This window comes from Akebia trifoliata, chromosome 2 (genome assembly GCF_017979445.1).
Source record: "Akebia trifoliata isolate Shusen 1 chromosome 2, ASM1797944v1, whole genome shotgun sequence".
Taxonomy (NCBI): Eukaryota; Viridiplantae; Streptophyta; class Magnoliopsida; order Ranunculales; family Lardizabalaceae; genus Akebia; species Akebia trifoliata.
Window position 1 is genome coordinate 33,284,289 of NC_141376.1, and position 20,253 is coordinate 33,304,541.

General features: G+C 35.7%; 1 protein-coding gene, 1 non-coding gene and 1 pseudogene across 2 annotated transcripts in view; 2 read left to right on the forward strand and 1 right to left on the reverse strand.

Annotated features, from left to right (window-relative positions):
- Positions 1–11,484, forward strand: part of LOC147410196 (putative monogalactosyldiacylglycerol synthase 3, chloroplastic) — a 39,485-nt gene extending 28,001 nt beyond the window's left edge. Inside the window, 1 exon segment of the mRNA XM_086432073.1 lies at positions 11,328–11,484. Within this exon segment, the coding sequence (XP_086288199.1) occupies positions 11,328–11,484 (157 nt within the window).
- On the forward strand, positions 561–795 carry LOC147410197 (small nucleolar RNA U3). Its single transcript, XR_015175698.1, has one exon. It is a non-coding gene; the product is annotated as a small nucleolar RNA U3 (small nucleolar RNA).
- Positions 11,485–11,883: 399 nt separating the features above from the next.
- Positions 11,884–12,889, reverse strand: LOC147410198 (putative methylesterase 11, chloroplastic pseudogene; annotated as a pseudogene).
- Between the last annotated feature and the right edge of the window lie 7,364 nt (positions 12,890–20,253).

Here is a 20,253-nt window from a genome sequence, read left to right on the forward strand (position 1 = left end):
AAAGAAAATTTTCATAAAAGAATAGATCATAATCATATTAACCATGTTTGATTCAATAACATGTGAATATCTGCAATGGATTACAAGATAGCTAAAAAAATAATAATAGATTGTCTAGCTATTTCATTGTTAACTTGAGTGTATATTTTGTGAGTTTTAGAGTTGCAAAAGGGGTGGTTTCTATGTGGAGTCTAGATTATATTAGGGCTTCAACCTAGGCAAGTAGGAGGGTAAAACTAGGGGTGCAACTTGGTTCGGGTTAGAACAAAATCAGAATCGAACCGATCAAGATCGGTTCCAGCATATGAGAACCAGAACTGAACCAAATTATTACGGTTTGGTTTGGTTCAGTTCCATGGGTTGCGAAGAGTTCCTTCATTTTTGCCAAGAGATTTAGGGTTTGGTCGTAACTCGCAGCCGCAACCACAGGTCACAGCCGAAGAGAGAGAGAGATAGAGATTTCTTAGGTCCTTACAAGAATAAACTAGAGAAAACAAGAAGAAGAACAAGAAGAACCCAGATTCTGCTTCAGACAATCGTTTGATAGCTTTTAGGCTTCAAAGACCTTACTTGAACAGGATCTGTTTTATAGGCTTGTACCTCTGTATCTTGGAGTTCTAAGGAGATAGGAATCTAAGTCTGGTGGATGAGTCATGATTGTGTAATCAGAGCGTGATTAACGGCTAAATGGTCTACTGATTCAAATCTTGGACCATGTCTGTAGAGGATCGTTCTCAGCTCGCAGAGAGAGAGAGATAGAGAGAGATCATCGGTGGTAGCTGCTGGTAACAGATGGCAGCAGGTGCAGAAATGACAGAGGCGACATGCGAGAGAGAGAAGCGACAAGCGAGAGGGAGAGAGAGAGAGAGGTGACAGGCGAGAAAGAGAGAGAGAGATGAGAGAGGTTTTGTAAAAATGAAATATAAATATAAATATAAATTTTATTTTAAATAAATATTATTTCGGTTTTCGGTTTGGTTCGATTTTTTATATTACTTGAACCGAGAATCGAACCGAATTTATCGATTTTTTATTTTTTAAATCCGAAATCAAATCGATATCAATTTAAACCGAAGCAAACCAATCCAAATTTCACGGTTTGGTTCGGTTCTTGGTTTGAACCGAATTAAGTTGCACCCCTAGGTAAAACTAGGGTCAACCCAAGTAGTAGAATCCTCAACTTGAGCCCCACTCAACCTGAGCTTGAACTTCTAAAATCGGGTTGAGCTCTGGTCAGCCCGAGTTAGGTAATTTCGGGCAGGTTGTGCTTGTTGAATAACCTTCATTTCATTTCCATTATCAAATAAAATATTATTTTTAAAATGAAATACAACATAAAAAAACAAAACCATTAGTAAATAAAATTGCATGCAACCTTCAATTAATCAATCATTGAGAGAATATTTAGACAAACCATTCAAAACCTAATCCCACAATAATATCAAATTCTCAACAAGACATAATATATAACAAGATGGAACAAAAAGTTAAATAAAAAAATCTATAACTAATATACAAATATTTATACATTAGTATATAGAATCAGATTCAAGTTGACTTGGGTTGATCGAACCATCAACCCAAATTGAGGTCGGATTGAGATTATTCAAATCCAAGCTCAACTCATCTTCTACATAACTCTGCCCAGCATCGCCCATCAATTGGGTTGAGCCCGGGTCGAATTCTGGCAAGCCTTGAGTCGAGTTCGGGCTAGCCCACCCAAGTTTTAGTCTTTGATCATATGCACCTAGGGTGGAGTATTGAGATCCTCTTCCCACACCTCAACACATGCCACATAAGCCACAATCCAAGGAAATTTTGAATAGGAGAAATTTTAGGCATTAATTCCTTGGATTGGGGCTTACGTGGCATGTTTTAGGGGTATGGGAAGAGGCTTTCAATCCTCCACCCTAGGTGCATAAAATCCAATCTCTTCTTTGTGACGGTGATCTCTATAATGATGATCCAAGACCTCTAAGTTATTTATATCGTAGTAAATTGATTGGTTTGTCACATTAGAATATTTGATGTGAATTTGGTATTCAGAATTAATATCAACATCTCAATCGAGATACCACAAAAGGCATTTGTCCACATTACGTCATAATAGACTTCAAATTCCAAAACGAAAAAAAATTATGAGCATATTGGTTGATTATTATGTGTTCATATGCTTCTTAGCTTAAATTAATTTTGTGGATAATACTAGTGAAGTCTAACCATATTGTGAACAGTTTGAATGCCCACCAAAATCAATGTTCAATAAGTAAACTTGAACAAAGTTCGTGTTTGATTGGCAAGAGATCCCATATCTCTTTATTCTTTCTTCTTTTTAAAACTTTGGTTTAGCCTTGGACAAATTTCATTTGCCATATCTGATCTTTGTTGGTATTAAGAATTTTTGCTAGTTGGTTTCAACCCCTCTTTCTATCCTTCACCAATCTTCAAGAATTCGCTCAAGAATCAGGACCACCACTATTTGACCTTTTGCTAATAACATGATTTGGGTATTTTGAATGGCTATATTTGGCCAGTACCATGATTTGTTTAGTAGACTGAAAGCGCCCTCGATCCGTGGGGTGTGCGGATCCGCTTTTGACCCTTGAGGTTTGGGAGTCGCCACCTAGTTATTACGGTCTAGGAACCGATCAATGACTCTAAACGGATAAAAACTAATCTAAAACCAAGAAAACTGAATTCGGGGATCATGTTACGGGATTGGAAGGTGTTAGGCACCAATCCCGCCCGGCCAAAGTCGGTCTCTACTAAATTCCCAAGTAAATTACATTGCTAAAACCTAGATAAAAATAGAAAATAAAAATTACCTTTCCGATGGCAAGGACTTGGTTCCCTCAGATCTGACAAAAAGAGCTCCTTGTACCGTGCTCCCCTTGCTTCGTTCTGTTTTCGGATTTGGCTTCGGATCTCCGAGGCAAGGTATCTCCTTGTTTTTGAATTTGAACTCTTCAAGTTCGTTGCGGATTTGGGGATGTTTTTAGAAGGTTTTTGAGTGTTTTCTAGACTAAAATTGAAGGAGGGATGTTAGCTAAGGAGTTGGGGCTCCAAAACTAGGGTTTATGGGGGGCTAGGGGAGCTTCTAGACCTACTTCTCTTAGGGTTTATGATTTTATACGAAAATAGGGTGTGAGCACCTCTATTTATAGATGTTTTTTAGGGTTGATTTGGATAGAGTTAGTGTTTAATTAGAGATCTTTTAATTAGAGTTGTGTTTTAATTTGACTTGTTTTAGGTAGAATTGTGTTTTAATTAGAATTGTTTTAGGTAGAATTATTTTTAAGTTAGAACTTTATTAGATAGAGTTATTAATCAATTATAATTCTATTATGACTTTTGGTCTTATTTGATTGACTTTTAATGTTTTGACTTTAGTCTTAATTGATTGACTTTCAATATCTTGACTTTAGTCTTGCTTAATTGACTTTAATTTTGACTTCAGTCTCGCTTGATTGACTTTAATACATTGACCTTAGTCTTGCTTGATTTACTTTTGGTTTTGGAGAACCCCCCTCCATTATTTCTTTAATTCTTTGGACCCCCAAATGGAGGGGTCCTTAAAGAAATATCCCACGAACCCTCAACGATTTTGCCTGAGAGTCCGATTGATCGATTTTTTAGGTTCAAAATTTTAAATTAATTTCATTAATGTTTAAATTTAATTATTTAATATTTTATTTATTAATTTCGAAATTTTTTATCATGAAAATTGTGAAATTACCGTTTTGCCCCCGGAGAGGACTTTTCACGTTTCAAGTCGGTTTTTGATGTTGTAGGATGTTTTAGAATCAGTTTTTCGTAAGGAATTCAATGAGAATGTTGGTTTGTGTCATTTATGAAATTTTTTGTGTGAAACGATCATGAACTTTATGAGGGGCATTTTCGTAATTTTGTCAAATTCTGTGAAAATTGGCGAAATGATTTATTTGGTTTCGATTTGTTATTTTATGTGTTTGAGAGAGTTTTCCTAAGCGTAACGTAGGCTCTAGGGTTGTTTTGATGTCAGGGGTATTTTAGTAATTTGGTAATTTTTAGTGATTTTCATCGTGAAGCTTCTTTTTATTTGCAAGATGATGATTTCTATGTTTCTGGGGTCGTATTTTCCTAGCGTAGCGTGGTTTCTAAGGTTTTGTCAGTTCGAGATACCTCATCCGGATTTCTGAAACATTTCTGGTAACAAAGTAAAGCAATGGAATACACATCCATCATTGGGAATCCTTGCGATCGGGTTGACGAGTTGATTAATCAGGCGAGTGCAAAAATGGGGTGTCTACAGATGCCCCTCTTTGGCACAAGGTTGAAGCAAACTAGATAGCAAATCTATTTTGGTAGATAGTGCGATATCTGAATGCCAAAGCTAGTGACAGTTCATTTTGCAGCCTGATTTAGCAATTCGTCAGGGTGTTCGGATCCTTGAGGGTAAAGCTCTCCCCGAATTAAAAAGTTGTCAGGTCCTTGAGCGCAAACTCTCACTGACGGTGTCAGATCCTTGAATTTTAGAGAATTCTTCCTGACTAAAAAAATGCAAATGTGCAAGTGTGTGCACTGTGTGGAACTGAGTAAAACCTGAGCATAAATTTAGCATAATCTGAGTATAAACTGAGCATAATTTGAATATAAACTGAGCATAATTTGAATATAATCTGAGCATAAACTGAGCATAGTTCCGAGAAAACCCTCGGCGGTATCTGAGCACAGTTCCGAGAAAACCCTCGGCGGTATCTGAGCATAATTCCGAGAAAACCCTCGGCGGTATCTAAGCATAGTTCCGAGAAAACCCTCGGCGGTATCTGAGCATAATTCCGAGAAAACCCTTGGCGGTATCTGAGCATAGTTCCGAGAAAACCCTCGGCGGTATCTGAGCATAGTTCCGAGAAAACCCTCGGCGGTATCTGAGCATAGTTCCGAGAAAACCCTCGGCGGTATCTGAGCATAATTCCGAGAAAACCCTCGGCGGTATCTGAGCATAGTTCCGAGAAAACCCTCGGCGGTATCTGAGCATAGTTCCGAGAAAATCCTCGGCGGTATCTGAGCATAGTTCCGAGAAAACCCTCGGCGGTATCTGAGCATAATTCCGAGAAAACCCTCGGCGGTATTTGAGCATAGTTCCGAGAAAACCCTCGGCGGTATCTGAGCATAATTCCGAGAAAACCCTCGGCAGTATCTGAGCATAGTTCCGAGAAAACCCTCGGCGGTATCATAGTTCCGAGAAAACCCTCGGCGGTATCTGAGCATAGTTCCGAGAAAACCTTCGGCGGTATCTGAGCATAATTCCGAGAAAACCCTCGGCGGTATCTGAGCATAGTTCCGAGAAAACCCTCGGCGATATCTGAGCATAATTCCGAGAAAACCCTCGGCGGTATCTGAGCAAAATCCAAGTTAACCCTTGGCGAAAACTGAGCAAAATTGGCAAAGGAACAAAGGACTTTTGGGAAAGAATGAATGAATTTGGAAAAGATTGATCAGAGTGAATTGAATAAATCTGGAAGATACTGAATCTGGAAGAGAAATGATCGATTCCAAGAATGATTGGATCTGAAAAAGAATCTGGAGAACGAAAGAATGTCATATCTCCTATGTGAGATCCAAAATGCTTTTGTTTGAACCTCAAGGATGTATCAAAAAGTTTTATGAATTTAAAACATGAGTTTTTATTTCTTTTGAAACTCAAAAGTTTTTTGAAAAAACTGTTATCAAGAGGGTAACCTTAACTTTGGGGTTCCTATTATTTTTTAGGATTAACATTGCTTGAAGACAAAATGCCCCTAGTTTGACAATGACCATGGCCTCGAAAATAATTGAACACATCATAAAAAAATGCCCCTAGTATAAGGGGGAAAAGTTACATTAACAAAAGAAAGAAAATGCCCCTTGTATGAAGGTTTGAAATAATTGATTACCACAAGCGCAATAAAGACTCAACTTTTAATTTTGATTAATTTTATTGAAGGTTCTGAGTCAGGCTCAAGAGTACAAAATTATTTCCTTTCGAGACTCATCATAGAATTCACCCTTATCTCCCTTGGTTCACTTGGGGTAGTAAACATTTTCAGATCGATCGTAGACAAGATACTTGTGGCTTCTGAGTCTATGCCTGGTTTAAGCTAAGTATTGAACTTGATTATTCGGACTTCTGATGTTTCAGCTCGGACCGCTCTCAGCTTGGGATTTTCTTCTGTTTTTCTTTGTTGCTCTAACTTTTGCCTAGATCGCCTTTTCAGATTTTCAATCTAGCGAGCTTGCTCTAGCTTTTGCCTAGATCGCCTTTTCAGGTTTTCGATCTAGCGAGCTCTTCTCTTTTTCTTTGCTCTAATTGTTGCCAAAGTTGTCCTTTCAGATTTTCAACCTTGCGAGCTTGCCTTAATTTTTGCCTAAGTCGCCCTTTTCGGGTTTTCAACTTAGCAGGCTTCATCATTTTTTATCTTTTTCTTCTCTTCTGAACTTCTGGAGTCGTTGTCTAATCATGCTTTGCTATCTTCCTTGACTTCTCGTACGATACTTAGGAGGACTTTTATAGGTAAGCTTAGGACTGGGTATAAAAAGAAAGGAATTTTGAGGCTCAAAAACCCAAATGCCCCTTGTGTGGCATTTCCTTTTCAATTGTTTTCTTTTACCTTAAATTTTCTTTCCCAATTTGAATGATATTTCTTTTCTTTTGAATTTTCTTCTTGATTTTTTTATTGATGTGTGGGAAAATAGATTTTTTTTATTGATGTGGTCGGGCCTGAAGTAATTTCTCAGGTTGCCTACGTACCCCAGAATTTTGGGATCAGACCAAAACGTAGTTCGAAACTCCCCTCCCCTAGGTTAGGTGATCGGGCTAAGAAAGAAAAAGGCATAATTTTTTTTTTTTTTTTGAAAAGGCTGCAAAGGGCTGAGAAATGAGATAATGAACTGGGTAGTAAGGAAATTGATTCGGCCAAAGATGGCCTCTTTAAATGTAGTACCGTTTGATTTGGTCAAGGTTGGTTGGTTCTGGTAACTCGATTCCATCATGATCTTGAAGTCTGACAGTTTTTTCCGGGTAATATTTCATTGACGATGAACATATCTCCCCAATTTGGTTTGAACTTCCCTCTAGGGTCAAAGATAGGTGTTTGATTCTCTTTGAGTACTAAATCCCTGACTTGTAAGTGACGGGCCTTGATCTTTTTGTTAAACGCACGGGCAACTCTTCTTTGATAAGCTTGCATGTGATACAAAACTCTTAGTCATTTTTCTTCGATCAAACTTAATTCTTCATACTGTTGACGAACCCAATCTGCTTCTGACAATTGACTTTCCTTGAAGACCTTGAGATACGAGATTTACATTTGAACTTGTAAGATTGCTTCCATATCATACACTAGAAAATAGGGAATAGCTCCAATATAAGATAGCATTGAAGTAAGATGTGCCCCTAGTGTGAATGGTAACTTTTCTAACTAATCCTGATGTGATTGACACATTTCCCTGATGATTGTTTCGAGATTTTTTACTAGCTGCTTCAACCTTTTCATTAATCTGAGGATGGTAGAGAGATAATGTGTGATGCCGGATCTTGAACTTTAAATATAGAGTAACAACTTAAGCTTTGATGTACAACCCATTATCAAATATCAATTCAAAAGGTATCCCCATATCGATTGATAATATGTGATTTGCAACTTAAGATGTAGTGAGGATAGCACTGATACATTTTATAACATCTTCTTTAATTCCATTGATATAGACGTGTATCTAGTCCATGTTGAACAACACTCAAGCTTGTACCTAACATACCCACATATGATCACCCGAACAAGTCTTTTGAAATTTCTGAGAAAATTCATTATCCCCTTGTGTTCCTCTAGAGATAAGATTGTTTCTATTTGAATCTCTTTAGGAATTTATTTCAGTTCCGAGGTCAATGATCATTGCTTTCTTGAGCCCGACTCTTATTTTCTTGTCTTTGAAGCTAGATTATTAGTTAATTCGTTAATGCGCTCGAGATATTCAAAAATTTCTTTTGTACGATCAATTCAGAAGGGGCGACAGACACCTCTATAAACTCGACGAACTAACTTGACTCAATAAGAAAGAGTAGGCTCAATCTAAGGAAGACATGACCTTGCTAGAAAAAGGACTCGTGCTAACCCAAATGACTCATGAAAACTCAAGATTACCCAAAACGGACTTGATGAGAACTGAGACTTTGCTTACATCCAGTAGGATTGATGCACTATGATTTTCAAAGAACAACTGGATGATGTTGAGAAATTTTGAGGTCATTTCTGACTGTTGACTTGATATTGACGTTTACTCTAACTGACCGGATTTACAACCCTAGCTAGACGATGGACGATTGAGCTTAAACACAATGATAACCCTTAAACCTCTTTGAAGGTGAATTTAACCAATTTCAGTGTCACCCCCTTGATAACATTTTAAATGAACCCTGAGATTTTATTGAATTTTGTGCACCAATCCATTAAACAATTCATCCATTCAATGATTATTCAGAAGAAAAATAATTATGTTGCACTCTTGAAAAATATTGGAAAATAATGTTTTTATTTCACAAATCTGATTATTTTTTGCAACATTTTTTTGGTAGTTTTTCAAGGTCCATAAAAACTTTTCATGCAAAAATAGATCTTTTGCAAATTTTTCCTTTTTTTTTTCTTTTCTTTTGGAAAACATTTTCTTCTGGAAAATATTTTTTTTTAGAAGACATTTTTTTCTTAGAAAACATTTTTTTAGAGAATAACACTTTTTCTGGAAAACACTTCTTTTGGAAAATATTTTATTCTGGAACATATATTTTCTGAAAAATGTTTCTTCTAAAGAAGCCTTCTTTTGGAAAATAATCTCCTTTTTTTTTTTTTTGAAAAATATTTTCTTTTTCTTCTTTGAAAATTCGATTTCCATTTTGATTTAACTGGCCGGTCCATCATGATTGTTGGATCGGATGGACTGGGTCATTATTGTAAAAGAATGGACTCTTTACTGGGTCGGTGCACCCATTTTAATTTTCAAAAATAAAATTTCTTTGATCCTTGAGGACAATCATGCACTTTGATCTCAACATTCATATCACTCACAAACATTCATCCAACAACATGCATTCATTCAATAAACAACCCGGGAACACCCACGATAAGTTCGAGTCGTGACCTATGGGGAAGGTTTCTAGACTCTAGGCTTACTACGTGCAATGCATTTTTATCTGGCCACCCTTGCCCAAGCACACCTATATACCTTTCGATACGTGGTGACTTGGTTTGATATACCGTATAGGTGATAATCTAAAACCTCAATTCACTTCTCTGAAGCCAAAAACAGCCAGTTTGATCTCCAGTTGAGAGGTGGCGCACAATGCTGAGCAAGGGCCCACTTAAATACCTCTCGTCTAGAATATACGTAGTCTATCCCCCTCGTACAGTAGGGTACAACGGGGCAAGATCTTGCTTAGGCACCGGTTTTGACCAAGAAGTGCAATTGATATACTTAGATTATCTTTTATACCTATGGGTATGAGTCAAGAGTTGTAGCTTTCATAAATGGTTTGGCATCCCACGAGGGGACCGACCACGTACTAGTACTACGTTGGCAATCGGGACATGTGACTGTGTGGTTCACAATAGGTCAAAGGCTCAGGTCACTCCAGCCTGGGTGCATCAATATGTCTCTCAGAATCACCTGATCAGACGGTATTGATGCCCCAGTTCGATATACCCTAAGGTACGTGACTGGAGTTGTGGGTTTCATGAATGACGTCGCATCTCCGAAGAGACCGGGCCACGCACTAGTGCCACGTTGGCTAAATGGGACGTGTAAGTGAGTAAAGCGGTAAACGTGCATGTGGTGTGTGCAAAGTAAGGCGGGGTGTGCCCGGGGCCTTTTCCAAACAAATGGGCCCATGGCCCAAATCGCAATACCAAAATATGGATATTAGAAAAATATGATCATATATCACAAATATCCAAAAGCATCATAATCAAGATCAAGGCATGCACATCAAATATATATATCAATTAAGATCATGGCATATCAGATGAACAATTAATCAGGATAGCAGAAGAATAATCAATCATCGATCGACCATTGCGGTAAGCACAAAAAAAAAAAAAAAAAAAAATATATTATATATATATATATATTTTTAGGGACATACTTGACGAACTTTTTGTTGAATTTTTAATACAAAATTCCCTTACTTTATGAAGTTTGATGCACAACAAATTTGTGAGTAAGAACACTAACCACCTTAACTAACTAAGATAGATTTGAAACCTTACTAAGGGTTATTGAGTTCACGTGGACCATCACATCGACACATCCATATCACAACCTTCTATGTTTCCCGAAAAAAGTCTAGGATTGAAAAATTAAAATTCGACAATAAATTCCTCTTTTTAAAAGCTTAAACTTGAGATTTTGAAAGTGAACGGCTATCGCAATTTGACGTTTTAAAAATTTTTTTTAAAAATCTTTAAGAGAAACTCTTAAAATTTTTCTCCTCTACAAACTCATGATATCAAATCGAAAATTTTTCACTTTTTTGGGTGCCACGTGATTTCTCAGTACCACTTAGTAAGAAAGAAATCTTACTAAACTAGTAAGGTCAGCCTTACTTTTTCTAAATGTTCTCTACCATTGAAGTCAGGAAATTTTCTCTTGTAAAGAAATTTCCTTACTTATCAAGTCATGAAATGGGCCCACATTATATAATAAATTATTAATTATCCCCAATGTTCTTTTCATGCAATGGCCAAAGAACAAAAAGTGTCATAAGTAATTTATTTGAAAGGAAGCGAGTCCACTCCAAAATTTTGTTACTCAACAGACTTAATAAAGCAAAAAGCTTATTATTATTTTTTATCCAAACCCACCACTAAATTTGCCAAGTAAATCTCCCCCTTTTTTTTTTTTTTGTTTTTTTTTGTTTTATTTTTTATTTTTACAAACAACAATTGAGCACATTATTAAAGATCAACAATGATAATTTGGAAACTATTACAGACTTTTTTAGGCGTCAGTTTGACTTTCAAATTAGACTCAATTCATATGGTTCCACCAAGTGATGAACCAGATGAAAATAATCAATGGGCCCACTATTTTTAAAAAGTCTGTAACAATTATTAAAACATCATTAATTGTTACTCATCTTGTTCCAAACAAAACGTCGTGCTGTTTAGGCTATCAAATCTTCCAATTTTCAGGAAACGAAACCAATATCAGATTAAAAAGAAAGATAGAGAAAATACCGTATATCAGCAAATATACTTCCATGGGTTAGGCTTTTCTCCATCGTTTTAATCCTTCAATATGGAAATCTGCGATTCTTTCAGATCTACGAATCCATCTCCATCGTCCGAATTATCTGGTGGTGATGGAAAGGGTCAATGTGACGAAGGGATCTCAGTCATCCCCCAATCAGCATTCGATTGGGAGACATGCTCCAATGAAGATATCAAGCGACGAATAACCAGGATGATTTGTTCTTGAAGACAAACAGAGTTAAGAGCTGATAAAGTTCCCTTGGAGTTGGAAGCATTCTTGGTGATGAATTGGTCCGAACTTACCAAAACGACAGTGTTACCACAGGGCAGATCCTCAACCGATTCTTGCTTCTTCCTGTAACCATAAATCTGATTCTAGAGTTTTTTCTTTCCTGTTGACGATGGCTTGAATGGCCATGGCTGTTCTCAAGAGGCAAACACTCATCTCTCTCTTTCTCCATTTGCTTGTTCTATATTCGATGAACAAATTTAAGGTTTTGAAGAAGATATACCAGAACGCTTCTTTTATATTTCTCGTTATTTGCCCCTCTCTCTGCTCGTGATAGTCAGGAGTATTCGCTGGCAGAATAGCTAAAGTCCAACCAAATTCTGTCTTTAAGTTCACCTAGGGAATGTCTTCGCAGGGGGGAGAGAGATTCTCAAGAACCGGTGCAAAGGGGATCGGCCTTATCCACACTGAAGCCAGTGCAACATCCTTGGTAGGAGTTTGATTAAATAACAAGTCTCTCAGCAATGATTTGTCCATATCAATAGCAGTTGGAGGATGATTGTTCCCGTTTGCAAACAAAAATATCTGAGCTTGCTGCATCAGATCAATTGAAACTGCCTGTTGGGAGAACATATCAAGGGTACTCTGTCCACTAGCTAACATTGGTGCGGCAATAAAAATAGCTTTTGCTATCTTAGATGGAACCAACTCCATAACATATGGTATGCATGTACCACCAAAATCGTGCCCCACCAAAATCACATTCTCCCCCCGTGTCCAAGCTTTTCAAGGAAATTAGTAAGTGGCTTTACATATTGACCTAGACTTGATATGCTGTTTGTATCAGATGAATTAACGCCAGAACCAGTTAGGTCTACGACATCAACTTTGAAACCACCTTCTTCTAGATGTGTTACGGTTTTATACCAATACCAAACACCAAAACCACCTCCATGAACAAGGAAGAAGAGAAAAAAAAAAAAAAAAGGTTGGTCTCCAGATCATCAATCCTTAGTTCCTGATTAACAAGTTGATAAGGTTGAATAAGAGGATCGGTGACCGATCCCTAGAACTAGAACTTCTCGGCAAAGAATGCTTCTTTGTAGTTGGAGCTGGACCCCTTAGAGCACTGGATCGATCAAAGGGTAGAGTAGTACCATTTTGTTGGTGATGTTAAAAAAGAAGTGCAGCAATGATTGCTTGCTCTTGAATCACAGACTTGTCTAGAGTTTCTTTCTTGGAAGATCGGTTCCTGCTCCATCGATTGCTAGAGTTGATACCAAGTGGAGTGTTCGAGAAACACTTCGAAGATTTGTTATTCTTCTTCACGTCTTTGGGAGAGATGCAGGAGCAGAGATTTCCCATGGATTCTTTATCAGAGAGAGAGAAAGAGAGAGAGAGAGAGAGGACGTTCTCTCTCTGGTTTGTTGCTGTTTTTTTTTTGCTCTTTCTTTTGAAGAAGAAGATGGAAAAAATAAAAAGACTAGCTTACTAACAGCACACCACATCTCAACTTTAAAATGTTAAGGGTTTGTCCCTTAAATACGAGTTTCTACTAGGGGCACCCCACTTCTACAAGCAATCCAAAACGTTGCTGTTGACAGAACCTCTTTTTTTTTTTTTAATTTTTTTTTTTAATTTAATTTTTTTTGAATTGAATTTAAACACCTATGCAAGCCCATTGTTGTTAGTAATGTAAAGAAGAGCATGACTAAAACCTACCAACAAATTAACACTAAAAATAAATAAAAACAAAATAAAAAAAAACATTGTTTGAAAAAAAAAATCGCACCTACTTTAATAATTAAAAAAAAATTGAGAAAAGGGAAGAAAAAAAAATTAGCCAAAGGGCAGATTAACACGCCCTTACTAACGAACAAAATAAAAAACTAAAAAACTAAAAAATTCCACGATTCAACGTTCAACATTCCCTCTGTAATTAACTTGTTGAAATCTTGCATTATTTAGAGTCATTCCAAATGACCCCTAATCGAACCATAAAAAATAATAAAATAAACAAAAATAAAACTAACATGCAAACGCGGAATATTCATGATCCAGACGTATGATCAATAATAAAAAAATAAAAAAACATGTAAACTAACAACTAAAAATAAAAACAGCCTAGGTCGCTCTAGCAATACTCCCATACTCGGGGTTTTTCAAGTCTGATCCTCAAAAGTCCCCAGTGGAGTCGCCACTGAAAGCGCCCTCGATCCGCGGGGTGTGCGGATCCGCTTTTGACCCTTGAGGTTTGGGAGTCGCCACCTAGTTATTACGGTCTAGGAACCGATCAATGACTCTAAACGGATAAAAACTAATCTAAAACCAAGAAAACTGAATTCGGGGATCATGTTACGGGATTGGAAGGTGTCAGGCACCAATCCCGCCCGGCCAAAGCCGGTCTCTACTAAATTCCCAAGTAAATTACATTGCTAAAACCTAGATAAAAATAGAAAATAAAAATTTACCTTTCCGATGGCAAGGACTTGGTTCCCTCAGATCTGACAAAAAGAGCTCCTTGTACCGTGCTCCCCTTGCTTCGTTCTGTTTTCGGATTTGGCTTCGGATCTCCGAGGCAAGGTATCTCCTTGTTTTTGAATTTGAACTCTTCAAGTTCGTTGCGGATTTGGGGATGTTTTTAGAAGGCTTTTGAGTGTTTTCTAGACTAAAATTGAAGGAGGGATGTTAGCTAAGGAGTTGGGGCTCCAAAACTAGGGTTTATGGGGGGCTAGGGGAGCTTCTAGACCTACTTCTCTTAGGGTTTATGATTTTATACGAAAATAGGTGTGAGCACCTCTATTTATAGATGTTTTTTAGGGTTGATTTGGATAGAGTTAGTGTTTAATTAGAGATCTTTTAATTAGAGTTGTGTTTTAATTTGACTTGTTTTAGGTAGAATTGTGTTTTAATTAGAATTGTTTTAGGTAGAATTATTTTTAAGTTAGAACTCTATTAAATAGAGTTATTAATCAATTATAATCTATTATGACTTTTGGTCTTATTTGATTGACTTTTAATGTTTTGACTTTAGTCTTAATTGATTGACTTTCAATATCTTGACTTTAATCTTGCTTAATTGACTTTAATTTTGACTTCAGTCTCGCTTGATTGACTTTAATACATTGACCTTAGTCTTGCTTGATTTACTTTTGGTTTTTGGAGAACCCCCCTCCATTATTTCTTTAATTCTTTGGACCCCCAATGGAGGGGTCCTTAAAGAAATATCCCACGAACCCTCAACGATTTTGCCTGAGAGTCCGATTGATCGATTTTTTAGGTTCAAAATTTTAAATTAATTTCATTAATGTTTAAATTTAATTATTTAATATTTTATTTATTAATTTTGAAATTTTTTATCATGAAAATTGTGAAATTACCGTTTTGCCCCCGGAGAGGACTTTTCACGTTTCAAGTCGGTTTTTGATGTTGTAGGATGTTTTAGAATCAGTTTTTCGTAAGGAATTCAATGAGAATGTTGGTTTGTGTCATTTATGAAATTTTTTGTGTGAAACGATCATGAACTTTATGAGGGGCATTTTCGTAATTTTGTCAAATTCTGTGAAAATTGGCGAAATGATTTATTTGGTTTCGATTTGTTATTTTATGTGTTTGAGAGAGTTTTCCTAAGCGTAACGTAGGCTCTAGGGTTGTTTTGATGTCAGGGGTATTTTAGTAATTTGGTAATTTTTAGTGATTTTCATCGTGAAGCTTCTTTTTTATTTGCAAGATGATGATTTCTATGTTTCTGGGGTCGTATTTTCCTAGCGTAGCGTGGTTTCTAAGGTTTTGTCAGTTCGAGATACCTCATCCGGATTTCTGAAACATTTCTGGTAACAAAGTAAAGCAACGGAATACACATCCATCATTGGGAATCCTTGCGATCGGGTTGACGAGTTGATTAATCAGGTGAGTGCAAAAATGGGGTGTCTACACAGACTCCTTCCTATATATTGGGAGGGTGTTGGAAGGAATGTGAGATAATTGTGTAGGGTTTTACTTTTTTTGTTACTTCTCAACATCCTTCATGGTTGTGTTGTACTTTAAAACTTTAGGAATGTGACTGAATGAGTAATAAAATATTTCGAATTTTGTTATTGGATAATGCTTTTATATTGCATACATCATCCCTTATTACTATACTTGGAAAATAACTCGACAATGGCCCGTCTATTCCTAATTTTATTAAGATATTAAAACAAATAACTAATTTGGAGAATGAGAGTCATCTTTATAATCTTGCGTTCAACACGTTTGTCAAATCTAGAGAGCATCGTGAAACATGGAAGGTGTTGGAAGATGAAGATGAGTAGTTATCCTAACTAGAGAGTTTTGTTTAAGTGAATTATGCTATTTTTATAAATGAACTTTGTATGAATATTATTATATGTGATACGATGCTTTTTATGAAATATAGGTTATGTATTAAACATTTGCGATGGATGTTTTTTACTTATATAAAATTTTGTTGGTGGATGAATATATTTTTATCATAAAATTTTGTTGGTAGTTTTGTTCTTATTATGTTTTGTATTCTTATTTGAAAACATTTATGTATCCAATGCTTATGATACCATAAGGAAAGAAAATATTATTAGTAATAATGATATTATTATTGGAAAGTCTCAAATGATTATCTATCACACATAAACCTGTGAATGTATCCTCACTATCAGGTGCAGAATTTATGAATAAACTTTTAGATGGACCTTTTTCAAATTGTTATAGTTGAGTATGGAGAAGAGTGCATTCATTAGCCTTTGTTATCTATTTCAAGATCGATGATGGTTTCAAGATAATCGACATATTAGAGTATCAGAGATGATTCCAGTGTTTCTTATTATAATAAGTCATAATTATAGGTATCGATTGGTTAAAAATTGATTCCAACATTCATTGTAAATCATCCATAAATATTTTCATAAAGTGTTAATTGTAATATTACACTTTTCAAAGGAAATGATTACCATTCCATCTCTTGACGGATCTATGGAGGAAATTAGAAGTCACTAACGTCTCAGAAAAATATTCAAGGTACATTTTATAATAGGGGTTACATAATAATTATATACATATCATTAAATAACTAACATTGGCGTTATTAAATTGTGAATGGGCAATTGGTGCCTTAAATGGATTACTCATCCACGCGTGTATTCCAACAGACAAATAAATACCTTATAGAAGAAAAGGGAAATCCGATTGTTATCCAAATGTTATGGCCATTTGTAATGTCTAAGCTGGATGGGGAGAAGTGGCACATGATTCACAGATCCTAATGGAGACCATTTCTGACCCTACAAATAGATTTTCAATATCGCTACCTGGTAAAAATAATCTTTATTTATTTTATATTAGGGATTAGTCAATACATTTTAGAAGCTTAATGTGATATTATTTTTATTTTGATGTAGATAAATATTATCTTGTTGATGATGCCTATATGCACACATGTGGGTTCATAGCACCATATTGTAACATTCAATATTGGTTGCCTAATTTTCATTATAGTAAAGCTAGTTAAAAAAAGATATTCAATCATTTGCATGCCAAGTTGAGGAATGTAATAGAGAGGTCTTCAAAATTCTAAAGACGCACTTCCCAATTTTAAAAAGAATGGTGTCATTTACTTTTTTAACACAAAAGAATATAGTGATTGCATCCAGACAATCCACAATGTCTTTCATAAGATTTTGATGACGGGTGAGTTATTCGGACAATTTGAAAATAATAAAGTTTCTCTAAATATGACTAACGATGGAGATGACCTTCATGAGATTACTAAGTTATATGGGCAAAATGAACGGGCGTTCATGATTGGTTTACGCGACCAAATTGCGAATCAGCTTACTAATACAAATCCTTGAATTTATGTAAGCTATGTTATTTGAATTTATGTTTTAAGTAAATAATATTACTTGAATTTATGTTTAGATATTTAGTGTGATGTGAATACATCTTTATTTTCTTATTTGTTTGTTATTACAATACATGAATGTGAGTCCTTCTAAACATTTGAATTTATGTCGATATATGTTTATTTTCATGTTTGTTTTTATACTTATTACTTGTGGCACCCCGCCAAACGCTAAAACAAATCCCCATGTCAGATATCGAGGTACTAGGTGGCACCTCAAAATTTTGACATGGTCTCCTCTATTTATGTTAGCATTCCAAGGCGATTCAACCTGCACCTGATAAACGACATACAATCTCTGCATATATACATACAAAATATAATACTAGCGGAAGCCTATATACATCTAATAACGTACGAAAGATCAGAGTGCGGAAGAATAACCAGAATACAGGATTATACAATTTTTCTCACTCTAACAAAAGTCCTAATGCTCAGAAAAAAATCTATCATACTCCTTGACAAATCGACCCACTAGGAGGTGTAGCCCCAATACTCACCAGGTGACGAACTCTGATTGTCTATCTGACCCACCAGATGATCCTCACTCGTTCTCTATACCTGCCTCGCCAAGCTCTGAATCTGAGACTAAAAAAATAGATAAGGAAATGGTGAGTAACAATGGTTATCCAGTAAGGAAAAACACAATTTCTGCCAATAACTTCTTCTAACATGAACGAATAAGCATATTAAATCATTTTAAAATCTAGAAATTTTACATAATAAACTATAATTAACTGGTACATATAGCCAGGGATGAACAACTAAACATTTTAAAACTCACATTACATCGATCATCATTACTCATTATAATATTATCTTTTTATACAAATCTAATTGATCAAATGGAAACATTAAACATGGATTTCATTTTATATATCAAAATAAACAACAGATACATAATACACAATGGTGGAGTATTGGAATTAAAGAGTTGGGATTCACGACTGGATCGCTCCCAGTCGAGACATGATGTTACAATTCTTCTCTGGTTTTTAGTTCCTAATTTTGTGGCTAGTCGCTGTTTACCACACTTGGTTGACCATTTATCCGGCTTAGGCTAGCCGTTTGACATGACCGTAAGAAATGGGTCTCTTTTCGATGTGTCAGAACGTTCGACTACTATAGATTGTTAGTGATCACTGACTAATCATCTTCGTCTATGCCTATCAGGCGTACATGTGATTCCTAAATATACAAACCATTCGTATACGACCACCTTTATATTACAAGTTCACTGGTAAAGATAGAAATGAATATCCTGGATTCCAGTTGTGATTCCACTCTCATACGCGTCCCATACCACATATTAGCTTGGTTGTCCCTACCGTACATCCCAAGATAGTACACCACTCCGGATGATATGACGCACTATCCTTTTAGGCATTCATAAACTCTTTAACAGCTCACAAAATAGCTACATATATATATATATATATATATATTATATATATATATATATATATATATATATATATATCATTTTCATTTGAAAATAAAAGAGAAATTAGGTTAAGAATGGATATCCAGTTTCCTACCATGCAAGTGTGGCCACCCGACCTAAAATAAATAACATAATGGAAAAGTAAACAGCGCCTCGCGCTAACAGAAATTTAAATAAACATGCAACCAACAATATTATCCCTGGATATCTGTTCACCAACCTACACACGACACAATAATGTAAAATGCAAATATCACCCCTCGGGTGTGACTCTGACATTTTACCGTTTCATACATTTTTTCCCTTTTTCCGATTTTTACAGTTTTCAATCTCTTCAATAAAATATCCATTTTCTGATATTCATCAACTCAATATGAGTTCATTGAATATTAAATCACATTTTCCAATTATAGAATTTATTTCTATCAATAATATTGAAAAATAATACAATTTTCATATCAAAACGGGGTCCGAGCAGTGCATAAAACCCAATTTATGAAAATAACCCGTTAAAATACCCTACCCACGTATAATTTGTTAAAAATATAATTAAACATATCAAACATGCAATTTCTGGCGTAAATTTTTGAAATAACAAACAAATTCTATATTTTGGAAATACATCCAAATTTTTTTCGATAAAATCCTAAATGCAATTTTCATAATCTACAATTACTAATAGAAATTGAGAGTTTCTTACTATCTCTAGGCGAAAGAATCGAAGCGTGTGCGGAAAAATTGAGGCGATCGACACGAAAATCAAGATGGACCGAACTTCGAAGCTGTTGATTTTCAAAACCGGCCTGGTGATTTTGAAGATCTCGATGTGGTCGTCCTTTCTCCCTTCTGCGGCGGAGGACGGTTTGAACCCGAAACAAATGAAATCCGAGATCGAAGTTATGGAATCTTTATATAAAAATACGACTTATTTTTGAAGATATGGGGTGAAAGAGAAGATGAAATGAATGGATCTTGGGTGGGTTTTATAGATGTCGAAGCTGCGGATCTTTTTCCCTTTTGCAGCGATCGTCGACGGTGAGCCGTTTGTCGTAGATCTGCGGTGGAAGTTTAAAGAAAAAAATAATTTTTTTTAAATCGTTGGCTGTGTTTGGGTGGGTTGGGGAAGACGAAGTTATAAAAAAAAGAATAAAAAATTTTATTTATATAAAATTTGGGATGAATTCGGTATTTTGTCAATTGTTTTGATCGACGATAACTTGATCATCCGGACTCCAAAACTGACAAATGAATACTCTATTTCGCCTAATTTTTCATTTCGGATCTAATGGTATGGTTAATTTCTATAAATTTTATCTCTAACAAAAATTTACATTTTTGACCAGAGGTGACCCCTAAAATTGACGTCGTTTTCATTTTTGACGATAATTCGACTTTCTGATCTTCA